This window comes from Neofelis nebulosa, chromosome 9, assembly GCF_028018385.1.
Source record: "Neofelis nebulosa isolate mNeoNeb1 chromosome 9, mNeoNeb1.pri, whole genome shotgun sequence".
Classification (NCBI taxonomy): domain Eukaryota; kingdom Metazoa; phylum Chordata; class Mammalia; order Carnivora; family Felidae; genus Neofelis; species Neofelis nebulosa.
The window spans coordinates 29,924,998-29,948,166 of record NC_080790.1 but is presented as its reverse complement, the minus strand read 5'-3'; the positions used below and the strand labels follow the sequence as shown (position 1 = coordinate 29,948,166).

At 40.9% G+C, this 23,169-nt stretch overlaps 1 protein-coding gene across 5 annotated transcripts in view; it reads right to left on the bottom strand.

The window, feature by feature from the left end:
* CRIM1 (cysteine rich transmembrane BMP regulator 1) overlaps positions 1–23,169 on the bottom strand; it is a 189,182-nt gene that overhangs the window by 36,167 nt on the left and 129,846 nt on the right. For 4 of the 5 annotated variants that reach the window (XM_058683020.1, XM_058683024.1, XM_058683025.1 and 1 more), the window contains 4 exons: positions 14,221–14,349; positions 5,617–5,773; positions 2,777–2,898; positions 1,407–1,616 (listed from right to left, as the gene is read on the bottom strand). In XM_058683020.1, coding sequence (XP_058539003.1) covers positions 1,407–1,616; positions 2,777–2,898; positions 5,617–5,773; positions 14,221–14,349 — 618 coding nt within the window. The remainder of the gene's footprint in view (positions 1–1,406; positions 1,617–2,776; positions 2,899–5,616; positions 5,774–14,220; positions 14,350–23,169) is intronic. The other variant, XM_058683022.1, reaches the window with a different exon arrangement.

The window sequence follows — 23,169 nt, the reverse complement described above, 5'->3', positions numbered from 1 at the left end:
ACTCTGTGTATGTCTCTCTCAAAAATAAATAAACATTAAAAAAATAAATAAATAAAATTAAGGCACTGGGTCTTCATTGGAACAAATGATTTTTTTCTTCCCCAAAGGGTCAACAGAGTTGTCTCATTACACTGCACATTGAGCTTCTGTTTGAGTGGATACCGGTGGTTTTTCATATTTAACTAGCAAAACACATGAAAAAGGAAACTTTCGATATAGAACACCTAAGATTCATATGAGGACAAGACAATCTGGTTCTCTACAGGGGTGTGGAGCTGCCTGTCACTCTGATAACTTAGTTACTGAGGGGCCTAGAAGCTCAGAGCTAATAGGGACTCCCCTGCCATGGCAGGCGAAGCCGCCACCCCTCCCCCTGCCCCCGCCCCCCACCTCAGGCTGTGCCTGTCCTGCTGGAGAAAGACAGGTCTCTGGTTCCTGACTCCTGACTGCATCCACGGCATAGGTGGGTCCATCCACAGGGAGGGATGGGATGGACCGGACGAGAAGGTATCCTGACTCTGAAATCTGACAGGACACACATTCCAACATTAAATGAAATCAGATGCAAGAATCGGGAGACTTCATTTCTCCGTGGCCTCTGACACTCTATTTTACTTCGGGTAAGAGAGTTAGTATTTCTGTGTCTATTTTTCAAATGAAAAACTGCCTGAGTGCATTTTCCCCTAACTCAAAGTGGCCTGTACTGAGAAAGAAATAATAAATATAAAACTACATTGAGCTCTTTGGATGAAAGGCACTAGATGCGCTATTATGGTAATAATTACCGTTATTGACAGCCATAATTCAGACGCCCATGAGTTATATAATCTGGTCTGTTCTTCTAGCAACTTCTCTTGATTACCAGCATTATGATTTTAAATGTTTTGGATGTGTGGTCACTCTAAATATCTCCATTTGGCAAGAATACCACATAGCCATTAATTTAGAAAAGGGCAATAGCCACAGACTTCGCTAATCCTCTCCCTCTCAAATAGTCCTTTATAAATAATACGCTTTAATGGAATGAAGTTAACATCAATCCCCTCCAATTAACTAAAGCACTCAGCCTCAATACACTATCCATAAAATGGAGAGCTGGGCTTTAAAGGACATCAGGTCTGCAAACCTTTTAAAAAAAAATACAGTTCAAAGACCAATGTAATTGAGTAAACCATTAAAAAAGGAGGACAGTAGTTTTAGGGCTTTTGCTTTTTCTCTGGTCTCTGGCTAATCATTGCTAACACCTGGCTGATTTTGTGGCTGTTGTTGACAAAATCCACAGAGAGCTGAAAAGTGCTCTGGGGGGTCATCCCCGGCAAGACCCCCACACTCAAAGATGCGATGAGGCCCTGCAAGGCAGAAGTCATTTTGCTGAGGGAGCGCACAAGATGGCAGCCAGCGTTTACCTGAACATGACGGGCAGCACTGTCCCGGATGAATGGTGGGGTTGCCACAGGCAGGCACCGGGCAGGTGATCAGAGCACACATTTCCCGTCCATTGTGACAGTAGCATTCCCGGCACCCGTCATGCCAGCTTTCCTCATTTTTATGATGATGGCCATCCATGGACAGACATGTGCCTGACAGGACAGGTGGCCCGGCTGAAGCAGGGACCTCTGGACAGACAGAAGGCAGCCTGGTCAAGCAGCAGCTACGGCACAGGAGAAACAGCCTGCAGTGTCCTCCCAGGTAATGCTACCCAGCCACCAAAAGTCACGTGTACAAAGGACAGCTCACGACATGGGAAAGGCTCACGAAAAGAATGTAAATCAATATGCTCTCAATTTGGAAAAAAAAGAAAAATAGGAAAAAAACTGGCAAATATGTTTCTCTGTTGGCGGGATTACAATTATTTTTACTCCTTTCATTCCTACTTGCTCATGTTTTATGCAGTAAACGAGCACTGATTTCACAGAAAATGGTATATTATGTTCCATACATGCCGAATAGCCTCTCTAGAAGTCACCCAATGGGGAAATCCTGGGCCTCTTGAAACTAACAGATTTTTGTTCAATGGAACAACTGAAGCAGTGACTAGATTTCTGTTTACTCTGATCCCTTAAGAACACTGTTAGGGTGGTAACTAACTTTGAAAAAAAACACACAACAAACTTAGGGATCTTTTACTGCTGAGTATGTGGATCACGCAGACAACTAAAACATACTGGAGTGGGTGCTGGGCTATGGGCAAAGGTGGCGGTCAGCGTGCATGCTCACGTGGCTTCAGGGACATCCCAGGAATGGGAAGTCTCAGGCAAAAGGTATGCCCAGGCTTCATGCCTATCTAGAGGTGTAGGCTGGCATGTGCTTATTCAGCACGAGTTTAAACTGTCATCGCAAACTGTGTTACCAGAAAATACACAAGCAGGCTGCTTAGCCACACCCACCTGCATGGGCTCTTAAAAGGGCTCTTTGCTGCATCAATTCTATCAAGCCACTGCTGGACAGAGGCAGCCTCTACGGAGGTCAAGACAAAGGTGCTTTAGGCTAACGTTCCTAAGATGAGTGAAACTGAAGAGCTGAGAAGTCACTAATTTGGTGCAATATGCTTGGCTATTAGATGTTTATTTTAAATTCTATTCTGAGCTCTTATTCCAATGAGACATGAGGAAAAGGGATGGTCCCATGGGCAAGTGACATTTGTATCTGAGTAGACCATCATCACTGAAACTGTTTCATTTACATCATGTCCTCCTGTTCTTTGTTTCTGAGTCCTGTCTGCTCTGGGGGTGGGGGGGGGGGTGGGGGGGAAGGAGGGTCATGCGATCGCACTTACCTCTGCACTTGCAGATAAGACAGCCATGACTGTCCTGCTGGAAACCCAAGGGGCAGATTTTACTGCATGGGAGCTCTGGGCATTTCTTACAGCGACAGATGTCACAGCCGTGCTTATTCTTCCTGGGTAATTAAAATTTTGTCAGAGGTCAGAAAATCCAAAAGTCTCAAATGATGCCCAAATGCTCCGATCAAGGGTCACTGAAGTGATACTGCTATGAAGCAGAATGACTTGACTTACGCTCTCAAAAACTCATGGAGTGATGTGTAATTGGCTCTCTGTGGCCGTGACCGCCACCCACCCATGGCCAGGGTTTAGAATTGCCCAAGTACTAATGTGCTTCTGGGATGTGACCGTCAGAACCCCAATGACATGACTGTTGTTTTAATTAGGAAAAGGAGTACCATGATATAAAAAAGACGGATGCATAATGCCATGAACAGGATGGTGAAGGATATATATTGTTGGGCACTGCTAGAGGCCAGCACTGGGGCAAGAGTCCTTCGTTTGTCAGAGTAGGCCTTTCTCACGGACCAATCTCTGAGAGATCTCAGACACCAGTAAAAATAGTAATGAGCGCTTCACTGAACTTAGGGAAGTCAGAAGGAGAACGTTAAGGCTCCACAGACCTGCGGATGCTACAGCTAAGAGTGAGAAAGAATCAAAGCTTTGAGAAACCGTGCCATCAGTGTCCGCTCATTGTTTCACTCATTAGAAAATAATACCGACTCAACAGTGCTCCGTACATGGGGTAGGACAGAACCATGCAAGGTAAAGGAAAAAGACTGCATCAATGATCTTTTTCTTTTAATAAACTAGAGTGCCTGAATTCTGTGATCAGAAAGATGATGTGAAATAAATAAATATGTGTTTATGAAATACATCACAGCAGTTTAAGTGGAGGTTTTCTGAAAAGAAAAATTCTTAACAACCATTCCTTATTTTCTCTGAAAGGAGAATGTCACTGTCTATTACAGAGGAGCTCACTTTGTGTCCAACCAGCCACAGAAGTGAGTCTTCTCCTAGGCTCCACATCTCCTCTGCAGGCTCTGCCCTGCTTGACTTAATGCGCCTCAGACAAGGAGGAGTTACTCTGTTTACCCTCAGGTTTCATCCCCATTAGCCCTAAGTGGCAACAGTGGTGTCCAACTAAAAACAGAAAAAAGAGAAAAAAAATTCCTGTCTTCATCTTGGATAAATCAAGGAACTCCAAAAGAAGACAGCTCCATGGGAAAGCCTCGGTATACCACTGCCCACGTGACAATTAAATTACAATCTGCTAAGTGAAATGAGAACCGAACACTAGGATCTTATTTATGCCACCATAACGAGACCAATGAATTCAATGAATTATTCATACTCATGTCAGACAGCATGTCACTTTTTAAGTTCTATTGAGGCTTTATCTGCTTTGTTTGTTCACTCCTTTATGTATTATTATCCGTCCATCTACCCACCCAATCCTTCCGTAAGCCCTGGCTGCACACAGAGAGTAACAATCAACTCAGCAGGTATGTATAAGGGGCACTGATGGCCGCCTTCATCCTAACGGTCCCACATGGTGTCTGGCCAAAGTTCCTCCTTCAGAGGGTGTCCTTGAAACACATGTTCTAGCTGAGGCAGTACTCATTTGTCTCTGCTGGTCCACCTGGTCCGCACTGAATGCTCTCACTGATAGGAACATGAAATGGACCCCACAATCCTCTAAGAGATTTCTCTTCAAGGTGAAGGCTGGACTTGAATGCAGCCTTGGTTCTGAGCTGTCATAATACTGCAGCAGGTTGGCTGTAGTTACTATTATGATAATAACACTTATTCTACATTAGCAGTGAAGCTAAGAAATAATTATACTTGTGCTGGTATCACAGTCACATTTTAGGATGAAGAACAATGACGGTTTATTTATTTGGGGACTTCCTAAGAATAGTGAGCACTCCTAATTTAACTATCTGATTAAAATTAGATTTAAAATTCTCCTAACCCTGCTAAACCAGAATTTCTAAGAGAAAGAATAAAAATGGTAACTAAAATGCCAGGCAAGAGATGATGGATCTAAGTCCCTTATAATTACTAGCAATACACAAATATACCAAATTGGAAAGGCAGAAAGACAGGGAAGGGAACCAAGGGAAAAAAATGATAAAACAAGATTATGACAGGTAAGTTTTTAGGGAACCAACAAAGCTATAAGGGCAGAAAGAGACACTAATACAGACACTAAACAAATGTGAAGTGTCTTTATCTCCTGGGATAATCTAGATTTCCACGGGGTTTGACTCAACAAAGAATACTTGAAAATACAAATCATGGTTCTTATCTCTAAAGAAATTCATAAAACGTACTGGTCCTTAAAAAGTATGAACTACAGACCAGAACCAAGATAAAATACCGAGGCATGGCCAATAAGCATGCTCCATATTGCCAACGAGCGGCTGTCCACTGAACTTAAAATGCACATTAAATACATTATCACAAAATAGTCACTGGGGCAGTTATGAAAAGTTGTGGCACGTGTAATACTAGGACCTCATGACAATTCCCCACTGGCAGCGTCCAAAGGCCCTTGCTATGAGGCAGTCTCAGAGAAGAGGCCCAAAGGATAGTGGCCAGAAAGGCTCTGGTCCCTCTGCATAAAAAAACAAAACTTGAGTGTTTATACCCTCTTTTTACTGTTCTCCGATTCACGTAACAAAGTGAGCACAGATATTCTGGACTCGCAGCATCACTGATCCATACACACACACACACACACACACACACGAAACAGCTAACAAAATAAGTGTGGACGTTTCATTAAGTTACAGATACTTAAGACTAGATCCTCTGAATTAAATACTTACAGGTATCCAAATGGACAATACTTGTCACAGATGATGGGTCTGCACTTCTTGGGGCGTGGGCGGCACTGACAGATCTCACAGCTGTGGGCATCAGTCAGGAAGCCGAAGGGGCAGTCCAGAGTACACCCTCGCTTGAGCCCCGAGCACCGCTCTTCCCCTGTGAAGAAGCACAGAGGCCGTGAGGTGTTGCGGGACACACGGACACTTCTATACCTTCCCTAATCTTCCAGTCTCGCTCCACAGATGTAAATGTCTCACGTCTCCCGCAGCATGAGGAAGTGGTTAAAGGTTACAGACCTGCTATTTCATGGTTCTCCCAACAGAACTCCGTGCAATACACAAAATGAAGCCCAACTTTGAACAATAGATTTCTGAAGCGCATTCTGATCTGGTGCTGAAGGGCAGGCTGGTAACTACAGCCTGAGGTGCAGGTGAAATGGAGTGTGATTTTTTTCACGAAATTTGTTCTTATATTATGAATTACCTCAAACTACTGTTTACCGTGTATTGTTAAAAGGTGAGAAGTAGAAACTTACACCCCAAATTTCATTATATATTTTTCTCCTAATAAATGCTCACAATAACACATGTTCTTAAATGTTCATAGTGTTTTCTTGATGCCTAGAACGTTAAGAAATGTTTTCTCTTATGAGTTTTAGATATTATCCCATGGTACTGCATATTACATGTAGCCTAAAGGATTTCGTACCCTTTCTTTAAAAAAAAGCCTGTCTTAACCACATGATATAAAGTGAAACAGTCAGTGTTTCATTTAGATATTTTTTCCCTACCATTGACAAATATCCAGGTATTAGGATAAGCTTAATTGGACACTAAAAAGTGTATGTGGCAAAAATGTCTACATTAATGTTTATCCACTATTTGAAATGTTCAAACTCTCCTCTGTTAGCAGAATTTGGAGTGATGTTTAACTGTCCCCAGTTAATTATAAGATTATTTTGGAATTAAAACAAAGGAGGGTAAGATACTATGGAGATTGGCAAAAGAAGCTAGTGGAGATATTAGCTTTGTAGAAGTCTTCTAAAAAGATTTCAAAAGGTGTGAGATAGGACTTCATATAGGGAATGAAAATGTTCCAGTAAGAAAAGCATGCCTAGGGGAACACTAAGACAACCTGACGCCTCTTTGTATTGAATGCAGTCTGAAAGTCAACTAAATTTAAAGAGGCTGAGACAGTGATGGCGAAAGTACAGCAACTTTGGGGGCGCCTGGGTGGTGCAGTCAGCTGAGCGTCCAACTCTTGATTTCAGCTCAGGTCATGATCTCACGGTACGTGAGTTTGAGCCCCGTGTGGGGCTCTGCACTGACAGTGTGGAGCCTGCTTGGGATTCTCTATCTTTCTCTCTCTCTCTCTCTGTCCCTCCTCCCCCCCCCCCCCCCCCGATAAATAAATAAACATTCAAAAAAAAAGTACAGCAATGTTTGATTCCTGCTCTGCATGGACTGGCAAGATGGGAAGCAGAAACTATTTTTGTCGGAATAATAAATGAATCTGTATTTTATATGGACACCTTTTAAGCATAAATATTGTAAATAATGCATAGGTTACTAAGAAAAACAGAACATGTGACCCTCTGCAAACAAATCTTGTAATCTAAAATTAAACCTTGAACTACAATTAATAGGTGAGATGGGTTCATGTTTTACATAAATATTTTAAGATAGAATCTTTTGTGAATCTTAGCTGGCAAAACGTGAATATTTAATTTGCTATCTTTTATGGAGAAAAATGTGATTTATGGTATAATTTTCTACTTTGTCCTGATCATAAACCTTTCATTACACATATTTAATATAACCCCGTGGGTCTGTATCATACTGCGAAGCAACTGATTACTAATTTGCATCCTTAAAAGTGAAATTCTAAATGGCTCATTTAAAAATTTGTAATTATAGGATTTGAAAGGTCATCAGTTTTCATCTGTTTCCATCGTTAAGGGATGATGAAGGAGAGAGAAGACTTCAGAGCCACATTTCTTTCTCTGACAATGAAATAGAAGTTGTGAGCCCATTTTTCTATCACATGAAATTTTAAGTCATGACACCAAGCAGATTATGTTGGTATGAAATAGAGGAACTAAAAACGCTCTGAGAACGTCCCAGAGTCAGCATCCCTGGGGATTCAATTCCTTTGAACTTTGGATTCAGTGCACCTTTGTGCCTTAATATTTTTCTGCTCCTATAAAAAAGTCGTTTTTCCATAGACTTCAATCTAGACTGGTTTTCACTCTTTTTTTTTTTTTTTTTTTTTTTTTTAAATGTTTGTATTTACTTTTGAGAGAGAGACAGAGTGCAAGCAGGGGAGGGGCAGTGAGAGAGGAGAGTGAAACACAGAATCTGAAGCAGATTGCAGGCTCTGAGCTGTCAGCACAGAGCCCAATGCAGGGCTCAAACCCACGAACTATGAGCTCATGACCTGAGCTGAAGTTGGATGCTTAACCAACTGAGGCATCCGGGCACCGTAGACTGGCTTTCACTCTGAAAGAAAGTTGTTCACCAAGCTGAAACTAACTGATAAAAGCTACATCAGTCTGGAACTACCTCTGCTCTGCAATGGAAGAGCATTTCAAACAAAGGCTGCTATGTTTACACAAACACACAGAGAACTCACAGACAGGAGATGGGCTACGCCACCTAGGGCAGGATGCTCTAATGTCGCCCTGGCTGGGAACTGCTCACTGGCCTGTTCTAGACTGGACCTGTCTCGCTTCTGTTCCCCTAACAGAAGGAGGCTCTAGGGTGGGGCCCTATTTTCTTACTTCTACAGCCTGGGTGCTACGATGGCGTTTAGAATGGAGTGAATGAACGTGAATCGATCGATGTTCTTGCTATTTATCCCTCCACTCTCATCAAGGCTGCCATATTAAGAGAAAAATAAACAGGTCGAAAAAACTTACTCTGCTAGTATTTAAAGTCACCTAAAATACCGGCACCTGGTAACCATCTCAAAATACCATCTCCTATTATTTCTTCTTCTCAGAAACAAAGAATATTAAAGACGGTAAGGCAGCCCTAGATCCATGTATCAATTATGGACTTTTCTTACTAGAAAGGTACCATCAAAGCAAACCTTTACATAAAGAGCAGAACAAAGTACAAATATCTCATTTATAAATGGGTGCAGGGAGGGTTCAGTTTGCTTGAAAAGCTTTAGTACATCACTTGAGGCAACATGAAAGAAAGAATGGCGGCTTTATGTTCATAATTTTTCAGCAATATGACTTTACTATGATCTAAAAATGCTTTTTAATCCATAGGGGAAGATTCCTGAAGAGAAAGTGATAAATGATGGCCAAGTACAGAACCTGTGCATTATGGCTGGTTGATAACAGCCACGTAGGAAACTCTGTTTACTCTGGAGAAAAACTGCTGTTTGTTCCCAGGGCCGAAATGTGACACCACTGAATCGGTTCTTTATCACGAGTGAAAACCACGTAACTGCATGTAGCACGCCACATGACCATGACCCTGGGGCTGTGCTGCACTTCTCTGCGGCAGCTCTTCACACTCCTGGATACTGCCAACTCCCACTAACCTACCAGTTAAGGGCACCGTGAAGCGCCTGAGCCTATTAAATAAAGAAATGCAACACGACAAACAGTTGTGCCAATCTTGACTTTGGTCTTTAGTTATTACTTTGGTTCTGAGTTACAATGAAAACATGGAGACTGCTTCCCTGTATTTAATGCTACAACCTTTAGATATTTGATTCGGATATATATTTCGTGAAAAATATGAAGCCTTTTTCTTCTTGCTAATATTCTATGCCTGCATCAGTTTCTGAATAAAAGCATTATTAACTCCTAGAATTACAGAAGGTTAAAACTGGAAGAGAAATTAAAAATAATCCAGTGAAAACCACTTGATGTAAAGACGTAGAAAATAAGATGCCAAAAGATGGATGGCATTTAATTCATTTGCTACATATAGTTCATATAGTGAGCTGAAGTGTACTGTGTCTATGTGACAGCAACAGACATTTTTGGTTAAAAAATAATGTTATTAACAGCTTATACCAGTAAGTGTTAGGTTACTAATAGCACATCTAAATGATTTCGGTTTTAACTTCTGTTGCAATAGACTTACATTTTCTACCATATTTCTTGTCCTTATTCTGAATAGGAGAAGATGAGTTGGGGATCATTTAAATTCTCTGTGTGCCTTTGATGCATGACTTTGTTGAGCAGTGTTATAAGAATGTTATCTGTTACAGGTTAACATAGCAAAGCTGTAGTGTGTTCAAACAACACAGTATTTTGTCCTATACCTTCCATGAACTTTTTGGAAGACTCGTTACCACCGGGTTTTGATTTCAATGGAAAAGTGGTTATGTATATAATATGCTTGGTTATGTTGCACTATCGTTACGGCATATTGGCATATTACTAACATTAGTCGAGGCTAAGGCCCATTTTTATCTTTTCATATCCCTAGTGCTTGCATATGATGGGCCATCAACAAATGCTAGATGAAAAAAGAATGAATGAACAACAAAGCAATGAACAGGGCAAAATACTGATTTGGCACTGGTCTTATTTTAAGAAATCCTGATGCCAGGGGTCTATATAAACAAGGTCTAATCCCTAACAGAACACTTAGGTATGAATGGTTGGGGCTACTGCATGTGAGACGGGCTTTAGCGGGATGCAAAAATAAATAAATAAAAATAAATAAATAATAATAATGTAAGGGAGAAATGTAAACAAAATCAATACTTATCAAGTAGCTGTAATGAAAAAAACACACACTTATGCCATCTTTTACTACAAGGAAGATTCCTTTTTCTAAAACCAGGTGAAAGAGAATGAAAATATCCAACTGCTAAAATTAAAAGGTAGAAGAAAAGCGGTTTGTGTGAGTGTCCTCAGAGGGCAGGAAGAACCAGAGCCAGGTCTGTGTTGGAACAAAGGAGGGGAAGCTGGGGGCTTTCCACTTCAGCTGGCTTGGGCTGACTCAGAAATGGATCTGTTATAAAACAGCTACCATTTTCTGTAAACAGAGTAACAATGCCCATATGCCAGCGAGTAAAGCTACCTTTGCATTCACTGATTGATCCGGTCCTCAAAACAACCCATTAGTTAGGTATTATTATCTGCCTTCTACAGATGAGGACACAGAGCCTCAGCGAAGTAAAGCAACTTGACCTGACCAGCTAGATGCAGGTCAACCTGATGCAAGAGCCTGGGAGGACAGCTGGGCATGTACAGTCACAGGAGTCTGACAACTAAGGGTCTGACAGTTTGGTTTACTGTGACTCACATCTAAAAGGTGTGGCTCCCTAAGGTGTCAGGATTGCTAACGGGAGGGGAGTGAGAACAGAATGTTCACTCTAAGACTAGACTTCTGTATGATATAGACAAACTGACAAATTCTACTTGGTGTCTGATTATGGTCTTAGGTATATGGTGGCAGCAAGTGAGATAGCAGAAGAGTGACCTGGGTCAAGAATCTTGGTGTGACAAAAGGGATACGTGGTCAGAACAGCAAGATCTCAGAAAGGGATCTCAAACAAGAATGATGCCCAAAGGCATCCCCAATTCTGATGGCTCCCGGCTCGTTCACTCAAACACCCTCTGCTGAGTGTCCAGTGTGGTCCTGGGAGATGGGTCAGTTATTTCCCTCCTCTGGTGTGGGCATGTGCCTGGGCTCTTCTATAGGACCAAAGCTTCCTCTTCATCGGACTTACTTTTTTAAGTTAAAGAATTTGACTTGAAATGGTAATATTTCATTAGTGTATTGGTTATAGGTGGTTTCTTCTTAGGGGTGATCTTGCATTTTACTCATGTTTGTGGCATTAACACCTAGAACTGTACCTAGAACCCAGCAGGTGCTCTATCATATGAGGCAAAGGAAGAAAGGAGGGAGAAGGGAAGGAAGAAAGACCAGAGATCCCTGCAAGCAAACAAAATTTGCAAATAATGAACAGTTGATCAAGATTTCTATGTAAAAAAATTGTTGACACAAAATGGAACACTCTCCTGTACATATTTCTTCCTCCACGTTAATGTGATGGAGGCTCCCAGCACGTAGTATGCACGCATGTCCCTGTTACAAAGCCAGAAGATGACACTAACATGAAGACAGGCAGAAGAGAATTTTCCTAACAGTCTCACTTTGCAAAATGCCAGTGATCCATTTTTAACTTGCTTCAATGACAAATGAAGGAAAATGGTTTCCTTGGGCTTAACTACAAAGGGTTCCTTGTGAAGGGCTGGGGGTCTTATATAAGCATAACCATGTTCCAAACAGCAAAGCCCAGATGAAGGCGGTAGGTGGGGAGATCAGGCACAATGAAATCTGTATTTTTAGACTTCAAAAAGTTCAGAAAAAAATTTAGGTATGCTCCCTTGATCACAAAGGTGTGCAGCTCAAGAGAGCTGAGAAGTATTAAAATATGAACTCTTCACAATACAATACCAATGATCTTGATGTTAGAAAATCTACGTTGGCCAGTGAAGCAAACACATGTGAATGTCAAGGCAGCTCCCTAATGAGCTCAGCTTTCCAAAGGGAGGTGATGAAGGCAGGACAGCCCCAGTGAGTGGAGGCTTCTAGGACATTTAAAGGTGGTAACAACCACAATCACAACAACGATTCTGTAAACTGCATTTTAGCACCAATTCCATCAGGCAGGCACAGTGATGGTGACACTGACAACTGAAAAAAACTGAATTACTCAACTGTGATTTTCTGTCTTCCTCATCAGAAGTATTCTTATAGAAGAAGGTGTTGAACAATTAAGGTTAAGAAGACATAAAGCCCAAGATAACTGATAAATCAGAAAGTGAGCATCTATATACGTTAAATAATTCCAAGCCTCTGAGCTCAGGATAATTACACCCAAAGGCTCACGGAGAACCTGCTTATTATAGAAGTACGGTCTATGTTTGAGAGATCAGAGAGAATGGAAAGAGATTTCAGAAAACTAAAGGAGGTCACCAAATGTTAATTCCAAAGGGACAGAGGAGGGGTGCCTGGATAGCTCAGTCAGTTGAGCATCCAACTCTTGATTTCGGCTCAGGTCATGATCTCAGTGTCGTGGGATCGAGCCCTAAGTGGGGCTTTGTGCTGAGGGTGGAGCCTGCTTGGGATTCTCTCTCTCTCTCCTTCTGCTCCTCTCCCCTGTTCATGCTTGCTCTCTCTCAAATAAAAAAAAAAATAAAAGGGACAAAGGATTCTAAAACTACAGAAACTAAACTTGACATTCATGACTGAAAATTCTGTGGAAAGAACTGTTAAACATATGATTTGTGATATTTAGAAAAGAAAGCAATGACCACCGGTAGCCAGCATAGGTTCATGAAGAACAAGCCAGGCCCCATGCACTTCATTTTGTGTTTCAAACAGAATTTCCAGCAAAAGGGTGCTGCAAATATAATGCGTTTTGATTTCAGGTAAGATACAGACAGACTGTTTCACGAGATGATTGGACATGTTGTTAGCTGAGTAACTTCACTGAAAGAGTGAGGATTAGGGTTCAATGCCATTCTGCAGGAAGGTCTTGAGTGCTGTGTGGCTCTGTCCTTGGTTCTGTACAATTTATTCCAGTTTGACAGTTTGCATGAGGACACGTAAGTTATGCTTATCACATTATCAAGATTCAAAAATATTTCAAACAGTTGGAAAATGGTTTAAAACTCTCAGGATAATTTCTTATTTAATTTGGCCCTATATTTGTATCCTTTAAAAAAAAATCAAATATTCAAATGTGGAACGCATGGAGAACCACATACCAGCAGCCAATGTAAAGGACACCGAGCGGTGCTAGCTAGCTATACGTGTAAACTCAGTACTACCCAACAATGTGCAATTCAAAGAGCTAATGCAAACTCAGACACACAATAGCACTGCATGGATCAGACCACATTCTAAAGTGTTCTATTTGTTTCTGGGCCACACACATTTACATAAGGAAAATGACATATTATGTCAAAAGATGGAAAGGACCAAGAAAGTTCAAAAACGTGTGTCACGTGTGGAATGGCTGAGAAGACTGAAAAGGCTTATTCCACTAGAAGAATCAGGAAGATTAAAAATCATTTTAAACAAGAAGGGCCTTTTTTCCCCCTCTGGAAGCAATGCAATATACTTACTCCCTAAAGTTTTGGAGGTCACGCACGACCTGGAGGCATGACTGGAATCTACATATGAGAGAGCTGGGATCAACAGTGTGAAGCACATTCTAAGAATTATGGCTGCCACACACGGACTGTGACACCCTCTGTGTGGGTGACCGCCTTGTCATCGCATGAGCCCAGCAAAGGTGTTACAGAGAGAGCCGATAGGTGGTCGGAAAGAGGAAAGCCATACCCCAAAGGCCTAAGGGCTGCACCCATGATGCAGCGGGACATGCAGAGTATCTGAACACAATGAAATGGGGGTGAAAACCAAGAGAAAGGAGAACCTCTTTTTCCCCAAATGACTGTGCATCTGTTGAAGTACAAATTTTTCTTTTCTTCTTTCAGGTTGCTAAGGGAATGACTCAACAGGAATGAAAGATATATTCAATCACCTAATATGCTTTGACAATATCACACGAGGCTCAGAAAAAGTAAAAAGTGCCATCTTCGGCCGTCTACTTACTGTTTTTACACTGACAGGTTCGACAACCATTGTGATCAAGTTTGAAACCGTAAACACAGTCTTTCTCCGTCAGCGTGCAGTTTGGTAACTCCCCACATGCAGGTGGATCAATTGTGATGTAGGTTGGTTCTAATAATAATAATAATAATAATAATAATAATAGAAAAAAAATCAATGAAACATATGATTACCTCTTAGATGCTATTCAACCTTTGAAACCACACACTACTGCAGTAGCAAAAAGAAAAATCAATAATTTTCATCAAACCCTAAGCTTTCACACTTTCATAATGTTCGTAAGCCCTGAAACAGAAAGATTTTTATTTAGATTTTTGAAAATTCCCAAACTTTTTTTTTTTACATTTGAACAATTTATGTATTTTTTGGTACCCTTACATAATACTTCCCCCGTGGTCACCACTACAGAAAGCAGAGGGGAGATGTTAAATCAATTCCATGTAAATTGTCAACTTTTCTTTTATTTCTTCCTGATGTTTTCTGAGCGATCTATAAAAAATCAGGACATAGTTTCCAACGGTCCATCAGCTCTTCATTTTGCAACACTTCTGAAATCTGGATTTCCTATCATTTATGTGACACTTCTTCAACTATTACAGATGATATGATGGATAACAGGGACTGAGAACTTATCCTCAGGGCCCAGGGCTTATGGGAGTGACAGAGTTAGACACAAGCAGTCAGCAGGAAGAGCGAGCAGCCCTTCTGGGAAGAGGTGCACAGAAGGAACCAAGGCCAAGGGTGAAGCTTTACCTTCCCTGCCATGTTAATAATGAAGAACTGTCCTGGGTCATAAAAGTAATTATACACTTATGTAAAGTGCATAACGGGTCTATACAATGTTTGCAATGAATGTTCTTCATAAACGCCTTCAAGCCTCATCCCACTCCAGGGAGAGGAGCGCTATCGTTTTCCCCACTTTATGGGTGTGGAAATCTAGGATGCTCACATGTCCCAGATCACAGAGTAAGTGATGGGCCCAAGACTCAAACCCAGGCATTCTGGCTCCAAGGTCACAATCTTGGCTTCTGTGCAATACAAGGCCCACTGTAACGGTTCTTGTTTTGCAGTGCGGATAAGGGGCAATTTATATAACGTAAGATTTTGGGAAGGGTGCTGACAAAGGGAACAGGGCCACAGACATAGTTCTGTATCCTCTTTTTAATCAAAAGATACTATGAACTTCTTCAGAGTAAGCGGGTTCTCACAATCTTTGTGAAGAGCTAAGTACGGAATGTCTGTACCTATGTTTCCACAAATGGAAAATATGAGGTGCAGAGAGGGTGACTGGCTTATCTAAGTTTACATAGCAACCCAGTAGCAGGCTGGGAATAGAACAGAGGTTCCTGACCTCCTGTCCAACACTCTATCCATTAGTTCACACTGTCTTCTCAAGTTTCATCTCCAGTTACCATGGAAGAGAGACTAAAATAAGGGTTTTAGCTGCCACTGCTAAGATCAAGAGTTCTAAATTTTTATCCATCTGCTAAAAGAGGCCGATGATTCAGCGCTTCACAGGTAGCGGGCAACTCTGACTTACGCAAGGGATGCTTTGATCGGCATTCTCCCAGTACAAATACGTATGAAGAGGGTATAGCACATTCTCTATTTTTACTGCAACATGGTTTGAAGCACATCTCCCTGAAATTTTTATATACACTTTCCACTGCCGTAAAACTTCTGGTTTCCTTCCATCACTAAAGTATCCTTTCTCACAGGTAACTGTAAACATCAAAAAGTAGTTCTAAGTTGAGGCAAGTTTTAAGATACAGTGAATTAATTACAGCTGTGCTGCCTTCTTACATTCTTTTAAAATTTACTGTAAACATCTCTGGTTTTCAAAACTATATAGTTTTTTTTTAATCACTACTGTTATTAGTCACTCCAAATAAGGATTCCATTTCATCCTTCAGCCACAAGACAGCCAATGTTTTGTCAACCTCATCCTGACCACAAACCTAAGACAGAACAGAGGACCTGTGTCACCTTTAAGTAACCATGCTGTCGATTATCCCCCAGAAAAAGGGGTTGGGTCTATGTTCTAGGGTGATGAGAGCAAAAATCAGGGCTGGATTCTGAACTCTCTGTCCAATGCTTTAGGGAATGGCTGATGGGTACGAAACGTTTTGAGCGTGTCTACACGGGCCAAACAAAAGCTTGTATTCTCTACTGACACTTAAGTTTGTGAAAAACTTTTGCTTTAGAGAACGTATTATGGAAAAGCATATATTCGGGAAGATTACACTGAGGCTGGAAATGCATCATGGAATTTTACTTTCAGTGAATTTTAGGGATTTATTAAGAGAATTAATAGTGAGGTACATGCTCTTTTTGATACTTATCATGATTAATGGATGAGATCAGAATTGTGATCTGTGGCTAGAAAGGAAAAGGAAAAAGTAACAGAGTTGTTGGGGATCAGAACAGCAACACTGACCTGAACAGTCCCACACCTTATCCAAATAGCTTCATCAGCTAGGGTGTGTGTGTGTGTGTGTGTGTGTGTGTGTGTGTGTGTAGTCATGGATGTACAGCAAGCACAAATTTCTCCAGGAGAGGAAATACAACATTTTCCCTACATGTTTCCCTACAACATTCAGGATAATAGCTTTTGCTCAGTTTAATAAGTTAAAAGAAAATGCATAGAAGGGCTGTTTAGTAGGTGCTGGTCCTGAAATGCTGCATTGTAAATATTTTAGATAAAACAAGTCCTACTGGATGTCTTCCAGGACTCAGATAATATGGTAGAATGCAAGAAGCAAAAAATTTTCTGCCTTTAACATTGTATTTCCCCTTCATTTATGATGCATTAGGTGGAAGAAATTGGGAAGTATATACATTTCAAATTATGTCTCCCTCAATATTTAATATTAAAACACAGAAAAACTCAACAAAACCATTTACTCATGAAAATTGTCAATTTACTTGAGAGCTATTCAATTTCCACTCAATAGGCTAGGCTGAATACAACAACACTCACTGTGATATATTCAATACAGACAGAAATCTAACTATTTTTAGAAAGCATTTTAACATTTGTCATCTCGTTTCAGGACATTTAACAAGTAAGCAGTGTTTTCCTGTTCAAGTACAAACTGGAACAAATTTTAAAAGCCTTTTGAGGGTGGCGATGCACGATTCTGGGGGGTACTTACTGCTGGTGTCCTAGGTCACTGGAGGAAATGGTGATCTGTAAGAGACACATGCGTAGACAACTAGCTGTCTAACATTTCATCTGAAGTCATGCATTACCGTTCTATTACCTTCCATCATTCTCTCAACATTTTAGTGCCTAGTGTCCTACCCTGTGGGCTCTCTCTATACTAGAGTTCTGTAAGAACAATGTCACAACAGGAATATGCAACTACAAGTTAACTAGCAAAAAGTCTGCTATCACCATAAACGGATCTGAGAGTTTTCTCTCAGTCAGTCCAATACACTCACATGTAATCTCTCAAGTGGTCCTATTACTAACACCAGAGCAGTGTTTTGAGAAAGAAAGACTACTGCAATTCAATTTCTTATTCCAAATAATAAACCCAAAGTGAGACCCATGGGATACCATCCTGAATTAGAGCGTTTAAAATCAACGTTACATTTACAGTCCTCACAGGGCAAGATTGTTTGCAAAGTTCCTATCCAAGGAAGTTCTTGGTGTGGGAAGAGGGACTTTTAAAGAATCTAGAATTGTGGTATCATAGCATGATTGTTTCTAATCCATATACATCAAGAAGCTCAAGGAGGTGTTAGTGAAGTTTGGGAAATGTGCATGCGGCTTGTTAGAGCATCTTTAACTATGTGTATCAGGAACTGCTATTATCTCCCAGTTTCTCTGTGCAACAGTGTTCTCAATATGGAGGATATCCTGATGAGTCTTGGCCCCAAGACCAGAAGATTCTCATGTAAATCCTGCGTGTCTATGCTCTTGTATGACATGGGATACGGTATTGAAGTGATAGTCCAGAACGTACGTGCCTTTCTAGAAGGATGATGGAGATGCTGTACCCTCGGCAGGTTTGGGGATTATCTGTTGAACAGTCTTGCTAAGACTTTTGGAGACACTGATGCATCATGGTAAATGATGCCTGTCACGTGGAGCAAAGAATACTGTCCCCCTTCAAACCCGTTGGGCGGAGATGTGTTAGTGGGCCCCTTTCACAGGAGAGCAATGGTCTTGGGTCTCCTCACTGAGGAGAATGAGAAAACACTTGCACAAACGTGGGTATCTGGCAAAGGGAAGTTCAGTGAAGTACTGCTTACAGGATCAGCCTGAAATTCCATCTCATCTTGTATTGAATCAGCTGAGGAATTAAAGAAATACCTTAATGTCCTCCAAAGGAAGAAGGCTTGAAACAGCAGGAATTCATTGTCTTTGGCTACAACTATTTCTAAAGGGAACCCTGGAACAGCTTCTTTGTGGAGAAGAATTCTAGAAATATTTTCTGAGCCTAGAAGCAATAAAGAACAAAAATGGGTGTTTGTTACATCTACATCCAGTTTGCTTGCTGTTTCCGACCCCGCATCTGAGTGGGGGTCGCTGCTCTCCTCAGCCTGTTTTCCTCAATGATTTTCAGAGTACCTCACACTGTCCAGAAGAGCTATTTTTACAAGAACCCTTGGGGTTGTGTCAGGAGTCCAGATGTTCAGTCACCAATTCTTATCCTAAGTCTTAGAGAACAAAATTCTGGAAGGAAACCTATAATATGCAGTAACATAAACACATACTGCTTTTTAATTTTGCATTTATTTAAAATTTTAGGAATAGCTATTTTTCGTATCTCAGGAAGCCCAACAAAGTCCTTTACTAGTAAAAATATTTCCAGGAAAACATTCGTATTTTTGAGATTCCGAGAGCCTCACAAACTAGGTTTCTGAAGAACACCACCAATATTTTACATCGATGTTCAAGTATTTCTTAGGAGCAATTTTATCTACTCAGTGGACATGGTAAGGCACTGTGGTCATAGTTAATTCGATCAAGAGTACAAAGTTAAAATAAAATCATTATTTTAACTCCAAGGCCACAGTACTAGACTGTAAAATAATTATATTTGATTATTCAGGAGATACAAATGTGTTAAGCAAATCTAAACTCTCTACTTTTTTGCTTTTTGTTATTTTATTTTACAGAAAATTCTCCACAAAGAAAAGGAAGAAGATGAAACCAATGTAACCTTGTAAGATGTTGATATAAAGTTTTAATATCAGTCCTTTTGTCCTGTCAGATAGTTTAACATATTCGGGACAACAACAACAAAAGAATATATTTTGGCCTTCCATTATTTTAAAACGTGTAATAATCATGTGAATTTGCTCCTGAAATAATTTATATAATCGCTAGTTTGTTCTGTTTCGAGCAGCTATAGGTTAAATGAAAATGTTAATAGATGCTTTTAACTTGGTGTCTAATCTGTATTACTCCACTGAACTTCTGGTTTTGAAATAATGCATACAAGGCTCTTCTCATTACCTTGATTACTACGAGCTGTTTATCTCCCGCAAATAATACTAATTATCTCCATTGAGAAAGGTGTGAAGCACTCTTTCTGATTAGCAACCCTGGGAAGGCTGACAGCCAATTAGTAGCTCGAGTCTGGGCGGGTGACCGGAGAAGGACACTTGTGGAAGACAAGCAGAGCCATCCCTTCTGGGTCTGTCGGAAGCACCGCCTTGGACACGGGGTCATTAGCTCTAGCTGCAGATTTCAATCTTCTCTAGGAGTCCTGCCCCGCCCTGCTGCGGTCCGGGTGCGAGGCAGGTCTGGGGGCGCCTGGCTGCAGGCAGCAGCTGTCTGCCAGCACCCTTGATTGCCGCGAACACATGAATGCATATATGTGGGTGTGCGCACATGCTAAGAGAAGTCTTTCTGGAAAAACGTCAATACGGGCAACTTTCTAGAAAAAGTAGGTTTTTTTTTTTTTTTAAGGTAGATTCATTTTAACATTTCATTTGTAAGCTAAAATTTTCAAGTAGAAGTAACAAAACAAATGAGGTTTATTCCTGTCTCTTATCTACCTTTCCTTTTGGACTTTAATAATGGCTTACATAATGTTACATGGCTCTTGTCTATGAATTCACAAGCCTGCTTATTCGGTTGTGAGGCAAAGATGAACAATTAAGTTATCTTTGCAGACCTACTTCAGGTATTCTCTTCCTTAAGATTTTTTTCAAATTAATTTAATTATTTACTTATTTGGGGCTGGACTTGGTTAAGCCATGTGAATATCTAATGAATGTGGGAAAATTCCAAAGCTTCGCTCACTTTCTAAGGCTAAATATGTCAGGTCTCCTATAGCCTACCAGTTGCTGTTGGCCTGGCCAGGGCCATAAAACTGGAGATAAAGTTGGACAAGACAGAACCAAAGGAGATAGCTTATCTGTTTTGCTGTGTCTTCATATGTCATTCTGTTAACCACAGTCGCTTTTCAAAGGTGACCACAGTCAGAATACCAGTCCAATAAATCATCAAATTGTCAACATAATTACTGCCTGGGAAGAGAAGTACAGTAAAGATGAAATTTTCCCAAATGAAGCTGCAGGGGAAACTATTAATGTAGACAAGAAGAAGAAAAAGATTGAGGATACAAAAATTCCCTCATCTGGAAGGTGGGGATTTCCATGGGGTATGAATGTGTATTTAGGAAAATCTCATTAAGTCATGGAAAAAAATCTACAACTGGAGTTTTCAAATTCTTTCAGCCACTACATACTTAGTGATCCTTTTTTCTTTTGTATATATTTCTCAAAACAACACCTACATCCTTGTAATTTCTAAAGTACTTATCACAAAGCAGTTTCTTTATTTTAAAATGAATGGTGTGAAAATGTTCCCAAGATTCATATTATTTTAAGGTCAGATAGAGAAGGGACCATATATTTACTTTAGACCTATTTATTAACTTTGTATGCTTTTTCTCAGTGTCTCAGCACTGAGAACAGAGCCAGGAGCTGTTGGAGATATTTTTCTTCCTTTATCAATCTCATGTTTAATAGGAAAAGACAGTAGTATGATTCTGAGGTTATTATTAAAAGACCACAAAAGACAAATCAAAAAAAAAATTTAAACAGAGCGGGCTATCTTTTTCCAGGAATTCAACTAGAGAGAGCTTGTAAAATGATTGGATTCCAAGAATAATTTGGATCTTTTATACTAGTCTTATATTTTATTATTATATTACTTTTATTGTTCATTTTCCTAGAGAACGTATCTTGGTAATCTTTAACCAGAAATAACATGTGACATTTGTAAATACACTTGTATATGTGTGTGTATACACACATTTTAAGAGCTATATTGAACTTGGGTGTGTCAGGCGGTCAGAATTTTGGTATCTTAACCCAACCCTCTGGGAAATGGCCAAGGACCAAAGAGGAAAGGTCCCTGCATTAGGAGCAACGGTTTATTCATGGCTTATAACCTTAGCACCAAGCACAGAACTTGGCCTACAGTCGTGCTAAATGAATGAATAAAAAGAAAAAAAGACATCTGGGCACTGAAAGTCAGAGCACATTTTTTGAGGAAGAAGGGCTCCCACTCAAGATTGTCCTTAACAAGCTGAATCTCTAATTTCCTCCTACCTTTTGGAGGACTGGACAGTAAGTTCCTTAAGATCCTCATGGCTGTGCTGGTCCCTTACACAGGTAGTCAATAAATGAGCTTCTCTCAAGGAGCAAGCTAGACCAGAATGCTGCTGTGAACCAGACACTCTAATAATAGTGAAACCAGAGTGAAAATCCCCAAACCCAAGCAGTCTGAGAAACCCAGTGATGATACTCCATTGCCTAAAATAGGTTAAATTATGACCTGTACCTTTGGCTTGAGAAGGCACACAGGTATACAAAGCATTGAAGGTGTGCCTTCAAAATTCTTAACATAAAATCTGACACCCCAAATTTCACTTTGCTGGAGAATTCACGTCTGTGACTACCTCAATTCACTGATGGTGCCAAATGAATGAAGTGCTACTAGAATAGTCCTGAAAAGAGCTGGGCACGCACTCAATTCAGCAACACAACTAGCAGGGGACGAAGGGCTCAGCAAGAGTCAGAGGGAGAAAAGAGACAAGTCCAAAGCTGAACGCACAAGGGCACTGATGATGTCATCCCAGTGCCTGGCACCTGGAGGGGGCTGAGGAGTCTATTTATTTTACTCCGTGGGGACGTCAGTGCCACTGGTCAGGGCCCAGTGCCCGGACAGGAACGAGGCTGGGCAGGCCTGGGTACAGAGACAGCTGGGGAGTGGCTCGCATGCCCTCTGGGGTCGGGGGAGGGTGCATATCTCTGGGCAGCGGCAACAGGCTTTCCTGGAGGTCATAGAGCAATGTCAAAATTCCTGAACCAGACAGAGGCTCAGGAAAAGAAACAGGGTCAAAGGCCAGGCCACAACAGGTCAGAATCATAGTCATTGGGTCTCAGCACTGAGAACAGAGCCAGGAGCAAGAATGGCTTCTGAGTCTGAGCCATCACGGTCGAGTCCTTTCATATTCACTATCTTACTTTCCTCACCCTCTCCCTTCTCACGATGGGGTCTAAGGAGAAGCAATGCCAAGGACATGGACTTGGAGTCAGGAGATTTAGCATGAGTCCCTATGCTCTTATTACCTTACATGTGATGCTGAACCTCTCTGGGCTTCTATAAAATGGGAATATCCATTAATTATTCCGACCTCACGATATCATTGCGAGGCTCAAATAAGATCACAAAGAGGGGACAACAAACTCTAAGGGATACACGGTTATTACTTGTTGCTATAATTACTGTTGTTAATGACTATCCTGCCTGCTTGGAGCTAGAACTGGTCTCAGATGATGGCTGAGTAAATGCATTATGTGCCCTTTTGCAGGCCTTAAATGTTTGGCTGATAAATGGTGCGACAACTGGTTTGGCATTCTGAACCCTGACCATTGTAACTTAAGCATCATTTTCTATCT